The following is an 8,544-nucleotide window of genomic DNA, read 5'->3' on the forward strand; positions in this document are numbered from 1 at the left end:
CACAAGACAAATATAGCACATCAAGTACAATAGCTACACCCATGCAAATATAAAGGGAAAACTCTCTTTGGGTTACATTTTCCAATCAAATCTCAGTTATTTGATTGATGTTCCTGCATGCTCGTTGGCCAGATACTACACAAGCTTCCCCTGTCGTTATTTTCTGAGTGAACTCTGATCATTGAGCAAGTTGTGTCACAATTTCATTGATATATCCGTTCATGTAGAAACGAGTCATGTGCCTTTTATTCTGCGGTGGATGCTAAATGGGCAGAAGTTGACTCACTGTTGGTTTGGTAAATCCTATGCATTCTTTCGCTTTAGACATACACATGTTCTATGCATGTCAAAACCGAAGGCCACCTGACAGACCGGAACAGTAGGGAAGCTTAATTGCTTTGACAGTTTTATCAAATACGTTTCTAATGAAAGTGAATTGCACTTTTGAGATAGTGTCGCCTGTTCGGGTGTCTAGACGGAGAATGAAAAGAACCATGCCTGAAATGAAAAGGGCGAGGAGGCCCGACGTGAAACTGGTTATATTGGGGGACATGAACGTTGGAAAGACCTCTCTGTTACACAGGTACATGGATAAAAAGTTCAATGATACCATTAGTACCGTCGGCGGTGCGTTCTACTTAAAGCAGTGGGGACCCTACAACATATCGCTTTGGGACACCGCAGGTAGGTATTTTTTTTATGATAAAATGTTTTATTTCCAGTACTAGTATAGCACATGGGGAAAGTGCGGTGTCAATTTCTACTTTTATTTAGCATTTTTAAGTGCACAGACAAGACTAATTGCAACTAATTAGGCTATACCCATCAAGCGTAATTTGTTGACAGACGCAAGCATCAATATGTATTTTCCAAATTCACAGTAGGGTTTCAAGATTATTATTTTTTTAATTTGTATTTTATGTCTAATTTTGGGGGGATTTGTTTATAGTGACGAAAGAATGGGTTGAGGTAGTGCTTGCCACGGTAGTTAGGCCTACTTTGCATACAGAGCTCAACTGAAGATTACCTCTTTTCTTGAGTGACTGGATTTTTCCATTCAATAAAGCAACCAGTAGCTTTCGTGTGTGGAATACCCACAGCATAATACAAATGGGTATATATGGTAAAAGTTTCTGTCTACCCGTGTTTGTGGAGCGACCGTGCATTCATAAACGCATATAAGGGAAAGGGGGATACCTAGTCAGTTGTACAACTGAATGCCTAAAACTGAAATGTGTCTAATGCATTTAACCCAACCCCTCTGAATTAGAGAGGTGCGGCGGGTTGCCTTAATCGACATCCATGTCTTTGGTGCCCGGGGAACAGTGGGTTAACTGCCTTGCGCAGGGGCAGAACAACAGATTTTTACCTCATATTGATTCCCGCAAGGGAGATGGGTTTCTTGGAGCAGTTGTTAGCGTGCAGGTCTTTTACCCAGAAGGTTGAGGTTTCGCAGACCACCTTGGACAAGCTCACTCTCCCTTCTTGATTCATTACACTATGTAACTATCTAAACATGCTTAATGTTTCACTACTAGGTCGGGAGCAGTTCCACGGGCTCGGCTCCATGTACTGCCGCGGCGCGTCTGCTGTCATCCTTACCTATGACGTGACCAACTGGCAGAGCCTGGCCGAGCTGGAGGAGCGCTTCCTGTCTCTCACCGACACAGCCAATCACGACTGCATCTACTCCGTGGTGGGCAACAAGGCTGACCTTACTGACCCCTCCAATGCGGAAGAAGACTATGAGGGGGGTTGCCCCGTCCACACACAGCACTATGCCTGCCACCTCATCCCTCTAGCCTCCCCTACTACGGTCTCCCCCGTGGCCAACCGAGAGGTTCAAAAGGAGGACGCCGTGGCGCTCTACCAGCGTATCCTCCGGTACAAGGCGCTGGATGAGCGTTTGAGCCCGCCTGCAGAGAGGATGTGCTTTGAAACGAGCGCCAAGACGGGTGCCAATGTGGACGAGTTGTTCGAGACGCTGTTCGAAATGGTGCTGCCGTCCATCCTGAGGATGAGGTCGGAGAGCGAGGCCTCACCCACCATAGACCTGGAGGACTATGGGCCGGTGTCCAGCAAGCAAACCAAGGGGGGCTGCTGCTGAACGGAGTAGGGTGAAGTAGCCCCAAGATGCTGATCTTGGGTCTATTTTGCATTTTCCCCACAAATGGGTAAGGTTAGGATTGTGGGAGGGGAAGTTGATCCTAGATCTGTACCTTGGGGAACGTTTACACCAGAGCCTGCTGAAGACAAGGAAGAAGTCTTGGGGAGAATCTCAATTGTATACGCCTCGCCTCTTCTCTCCTAGTATTCTTCTCATAACCCATTGGATGAGAAAGCCAGAGGTCCCTTCCCTCTGACCATCTTAAAACCTATTGGAGGAGCTGGAGAGAGGATGCAAGGAGAATGCAATTGAGAATCTTCCCTGGAGTTAGGGGTAGGTTTTCACAGACGTACACCCACGTTGTTTCTACTCTAATACAGAGGGATTACTCATCAAGTGAGCTCAACTGTTCAGCAGGGCCAGATTACCGAACAGGCACTGGGCATGTGCCCTGGGCCCCTAACCCATGTTTTTGTTGCATATGATACCAAAATGTGTAGAATTGTAGGAAATTAGGTTTAAAACTGCAAAATTATCTTAACCTCATGGCAAAATGTGAACAAAATGAGATGCGCTATAAAATACCAACAAAACACAACATCTGCACAATGGCAAAAGTGTAGAATTGTAGGAAATTGGCTTTAAAACTGTATTTGTCAAAATTTGCTCTTAGCCTCATGACAAAATGTGTAGAATAGCATTAGAAAACTTCATGTTTTTCTCTGCACCATGGCAAAATGTGCCAATTCTGTAAGTAAGTCCAGTAGTCTGGCACTGCTGTTCATATTTCATATTTTATGGTTTCACATTAAAAAGGAAATGACACTTTCAATGTTTTTTTTGTCAATTCTGATCTTGGGGAATTTTTGGACTGAGTTGCACAAAAATGTCACTTGTCTGAGCTGTTTGTCCTTGCTAGAAAATGCAGTTTCACTTGATTTTTGTGGCATTTGCCATTTTCAGACACCTTTTAATTTCATTCTTTGTTTACCATTGCCTAAATTAAAGCCATTCTACCTCCAATAATAGTTATTGAATTTCAGCTTTCTGTGAATAACATGGTTTTTCATTTTGAAGGCACCATATTGTTATTCAAAATATGGTGTAAAATGCTACCACAAGGGTGTAGTGTAGGGACTGTTTTTAGAGAGCTCCAATTGAATATGGAGGACGAAGAATATGGCCAAGCACCAAAATATCCTCTTTACCCCAAAGACACGCTGCCACCTTGACTAAGAAATCGAACAGAATTGATGTACTGGTGAGTCCCTGATGAGATTTCAAACTACTGTGCTTCATTTTAAACAACATTTTCACACATCCACTACTCAATTTTCTCTGGGAATTTAGAACATAAACATTTCGATATTTTCAGAATCCCAACTAGGGCTGAGTGACTTGTTATTGTGGCCACTTTACTCACCTGTCACCTTAGCCTTTGGAACAAGTGTTCTAGTAAGAGGTTTACATGCCAGAGTGTCTGTCTAGAACTGCGCCGTGGATATGATGGTGTGTGTTTGTCTTGAGCTGGTTAAACTAAGGTCCCTATCTGACAATCTGGGATGGACTGGGACCAGAAATGTTCTATATATATATATAAAGAAATGTCTGTTTTTCAGGACCCCGTCTTTCAAAGATAATTTGTAAAAATCCAAATACCTTCACATATCTTCATTGTAAAGGGTTTTAACACTGTTTCCCATGCTTGTTCAATGAACCATAAACAATTTATGAGCATGCACCTGTGGAACATTCGTTAAGACACTAACAGCTTACAGATTGTAGGCAATTAAGGTCACAGTTAGGAAAACGTAGGACACTAGAGACCTTTCTACTGACTCTGAAAAACACTGCGTTTATCATCGAAGGAATGAGCGTTACACCGAGGCCTGTACTCTGGATCGAGGTGGAGGGTCCGTCCTGTTCTGGGGCGGTGTCACAGCATCATTGGACTGAGCTTCTTGTCATTGCAGGCAATCTCAACGCTGTGCATTACAGGGAAGACTTCCTCCTCCCTCATGTTGTACCCTTCCTGTAAACTTATCCTGACATGACCCTCCAGCATGACAATGCCACCAGCCATACTGCTCGTTCTGTGTGTGATTTCCTGACAGGAATGTCAGTGTTCTGCCATGACCAGCGAAGAGCCCGGATCTCTGTGAGGGCTAGGGCCATTCCCCCCAGAAATGTCCGGGAACTTGCAGGTGCCTTGGTGGAAGAGTGGGGTAACATCTCACAGCAAGAACTGGAAAATCTGGTGCAGTCCATGAGGAGATGCATTGCAGTACTTAATGCAGCTGGTGGCCACACCAGATACTGACTGTTACTTTTGATTTTGACCCCCCTTTGTTCGGGGACACATTATTCCATTTCTGTTAGTCACATGTCTGTGGAACTTCTTCAGTGTATGTCTTAGTTGTTGAATCTTGTTATGTTCATACAAATATTTAAACATGTCCAGTTTGCTGAAAATAAACATAGTTGACAGTGAGAGGACGTTTCTTTTTTTGCTGAGTTTAGAAAACTCCCGTTGGCAAAAAAAATGAAGTGCAACACAAAGAATTTGTTCCGAACTGAAAGCATGTCCATGATGTGTCATATGAACGATATGAGGGCTGAGAATTTGGTTCAGATGAATGATTAATTGTGCATAAAAATGGAAACGCTCAAACAGATAATCATCAGGGAATGGTAAAACATGCAAGCGGAGTCTGATCACCCTCTTCCCGACTGAGATTTCTGCGGAGTATTTGTGCTTCTATATCAACTGGCTCTTCAAGAAAAGGACACGCCATGTCTGACACCTCCTTCAGTCTGCAGGCTTTTGATAAAGAGGAGAAACTCGGGGTTAGTTGAAAACCTGCCAGCGAGCAGGTTAGCTTAATGGAGTATGTTGCCATAGTGACTGACTCCGAGTTAAGCTGAACTGGCTTTGTAAAACGGGGCCCAGGTCATCTGATAAAGCAACATCACTCTCCTTATTGGTCAATAGCCCTTACACAGCCTGGAGGTGTGTTTTGGGTCATTGTCCTGTTGAAAAACTAATTATAGTCCCTCTAAGTGCAAACCAGATGGGATGGCGTATCGCTGCAGAATGCTGTGGTAGCCATCCTGGATAAGTGTGCCTCGAATTCTAAATAAATCACCAATAGTGTCACCAGCAAAGCACCCCCACACCATCACACCTCCTCCTCCATGCTTCACATTGGGAACCACACATGCAGAGATCCTCCGTTCACCTACTCTGCGTCTCACAAAGACACGGCGGTTGGAACCAAAAATCTCAAATTTGGACTCATCAGACCAAATGACAGATTTCCACTGGTCTAATGTCCGTTGTGTCAGTTTCTTGGCCCAAGTAAAGCCTCTTCTTCTTATTGGTGTCCTTTAGTAGGTGTCTCTTTGCAGCAATTCGACCACGAATTCCTGATTCATGCAGTCTCCTCTGAACAGTTCATGTTGAGATGTGTCTGTTACTTGAACTCTGTGAAGCGTTTATTTTGGGCTGCAATCTGAGGTGTAGTTAACTCTAATGAACTTATCCTCTGCAGCAGAGGTAACTCTGGTTCATTCTTTCCTGTGGGGGTCCTCATGAGAGCCAGTTTCATCATAGCGCTTTATGTTTTTTGTGACTGCACTTGAAGAAACTTTGAAAGTTCTTGATATTTTCCGGATTGACTGACCTTCAAGTCTTAAAGTAATGATGGACTGTCATTTCTCTTTGATTATTTGAGCTGTTCTTGCCATAATATGGACCTGGTATTTTACCAAATAGGGTAATCTTCTGTATACCACCCCTACCTTGTCACGTCACAACACAACTCATTAGGCTCAAACGCATTAAGAAGGAAAGAAATTCCTCAAATTAACTTTTAACAAGGCACACCTGTTAATTGAAATGCTTTCCAGGCGACTACTCTATGAAGCTGGTTGAGAGAATCACAAATGTGTGCAAAGTTGCCATCAAGACAAAGGTTTACTACTTTGAAGAATCTAAAATATATTTTGAAATATACACTTTTTTGGTTACTACATGATTCCATGTGTTATTTCATAGTTTTGATGTCTTCACTATTATTCTACAATGTAGAAAATAGTAAAAATAAAGAAAAACCCTTGAATGAGTAGGTGTGTCAAATTTTGACGGGTACTGTATATGATGGGTACTGTGTATATATATATATACAGTATCTGTCTAAAGTTTGGACACACCTACTCATTCCAGGGTTTTTCTTTATTTTTACTATTTTCTCATTTTAGTACAAATAAAGAAAAACCCTTAAGTAGGTGTGTCAACTTTTCCCTGGTACTGTGTGCTCTACCAACTGTGGCTCAGTTGGTAGAGCATGGTGTTTGCAACGCCAGCATGGTGTGTGCAATGCCAGGGTTGTGGGTTCGATTCCCACGGGGGGCCAGTACAAAAAAAATGCATGAAATGAAATGAATGTATTCACTACTGTAAGTCGCTCTGAATAAGAGCGTCTGCTAAATGACTAAAATGTAAAATATATCCTCTTGTCATTGGTCAAGCTCTTTGACTTAGATACTCTGATCTCATGGACGTTGTCAACACTGAAAACATTTGGGCCTATGTTTATATCCACTGTAAGTAAAGCAGGTTGATCTTGACTTAAATATTGACCTATTGTATGACTCCCAGACTTCTGTTTTCTTACCATGTATTGTATTCATAAAGGCTGTGTGCTTTCTACAATAAGTTTCTCTTCACCCACACATGCTAAAGAAGTTTGTCTTGTATTTGTCAGTGTAAATTGATTGGAAAGGGGTATAGCACTGTAGTGGATTTTTTTTTTCTGTTTGTACTTCTCACTGTCTTTGCATTTGCACAGCAGTTGAATACGTCTAGATGTAATATGTTAGCATTTGTGCTACACTAGTAAGCATGCATGTTCGCCAATCCATATAGTAGGGCTGCACGATTAATCGAATTCAGATTGAAATTGCAATATTGACATGTGCAATATCCATATTGCAAGAGGCTGCGATTCTCCTTTGACACTCCATTAATACAACAAAAACTATACTATGGCACCTCTTCCAATGAGATGCGCTAGCATTTCCCAAACTCGGTCCTTGGGATCCCAAGGGGTGCACATTTCATTTTTGCACTACCACTACACAGCTGATTAAAATGATCAAAGCTTGATGATTTGTTGATTATTTGAATCAACTGTGTAGTGCTAGGGCAAAAACAAAATGTCCACCCCTTGGGGTCCCGAGGAGCGAGTTTGGGAAACCCTGATTGCTGACCTAGCGGGCTCTCTCAGTTTTAGCATGGCATGCACATGCTGGCCAATCACAAGTGTCCTAAGCGCAGTTAGATGCTAAACCTCGGGAAAATGAGTGCTGCGACTGCTAATCGAGATCGATTTGGTGCCAAAGTATCTTCAGTGGTATGACAGTATTTCGGCTATAGGCAAACCGATATTAACCATATGCAAGTGTTGTGTAAAAAGTGCTTCAGAGTTGTGACGACAACAAATGTATTCAATAATCTGAAGAAGAACAATCCCCTACGACGACAATCCCCCCTCAGCCACAGCCAGCCACCTACATTAAACAGGCATTGATTGACGATTAGTTTTCAAAATATCCCGCAGACACAGAAATCACAGAGGCTATCACCTCCACTGAGTATACAAAGCATTAAGAAAATCTGCTCTTTCCATGAAATAGACTGACCAGGTGAATCTGGGTGAAAGCTATGATTCCTTATTGATGTCACTTGTTAAATCAACTTCAGTCAGTGTGGATGAAGGGGAGGAGACATGTTAAAGAAAGATTTTTAAGCCTTGAGACAATGGAGACATGGATTTTGTATGTGTGGCATTGAGGGGGAATGGGCAAGACAAAGGATTTAAGTGCCTTTGAACGGGGTATAGTAGGTGCCAGGCGCACCGGTTTGTGTCATGAACTGCAACTCTGCTGGGGTTTTTCAGCCTCAACAGTGGTCCTCCACCAATGGACATCCAGCTAACTTGACACAACTGTGGGGAGCATTGGCCTCAACACGGGCATCACATAGCCAAAGAAATGGTTCTTATTTACACAGTCAGTGAAGACAGCTTCAAGAAGATGATAAACAAGCTGGACAGCACAGATACAAGATTCCACCTCCCAAGTCACCATCCCAATACTGTATAACAAAATTAAGGGAGAAGTTGAAACAAAACTCACACATGTTGATTATTAGATTACTTTCTTTGTATTTATTTTGTCTTTATTTAATCTGTATTTAACTAGGCAAGTCTTTAACTGGGCTCCCGATTGGCGCAGCGGTCTAAGGCACTGCATCTCAGTGCAAGAGGTGTCACTATAGTCCCTGGTTTGATCCCGGGCAGTATCACAACCGGCTGTGATTGGGAGTCCCATAGGGCGGCGCACAATTGGCCCAGGTTTGGCCGGGGTAGGCCTTC

The 8,544-nt window shown here is 42.8% G+C and overlaps 1 protein-coding gene across 1 annotated transcript; it reads left to right on the plus strand.

Annotated features, from left to right (window-relative positions):
* Positions 1 to 148: 148 nt before the first annotated feature.
* LOC106575128 (ras-related protein Rab-20) lies at positions 149 to 4,598 on the plus strand. The gene is made up of 2 exons (XM_014151346.3): positions 149 to 684; positions 1,539 to 4,598. The coding sequence occupies exons 1-2, from the start codon at positions 426 to 428 to the stop codon at positions 2,105 to 2,107; spliced, it is 828 nt and encodes a 275-aa protein (XP_014006821.1). The 5' UTR covers positions 149 to 425; the 3' UTR covers positions 2,108 to 4,598.
* Positions 4,599 to 8,544: the final 3,946 nt, after the last annotated feature.

The sequence above is a fragment of the Salmo salar genome, chromosome 17, assembly GCF_965601325.2.
Source record: "Salmo salar chromosome 17, fSalSal1, whole genome shotgun sequence".
Classification (NCBI taxonomy): Eukaryota; Metazoa; Chordata; class Actinopteri; order Salmoniformes; family Salmonidae; genus Salmo; species Salmo salar.

Coding starts and splice junctions, on each gene's coding strand:
- LOC106575128 (XM_014151346.3), top strand. CDS start 426: ATGAAAGTGAATTGCACTTTTGAGATAGTGTCGCCTGTTCGGGTGTCT. Junction 685..1,538: donor ATCGCTTTGGGACACCGCAG/GTAGGTATTTTT, acceptor TTTCACTACTAG/GTCGGGAGCAGTTCCACGGG.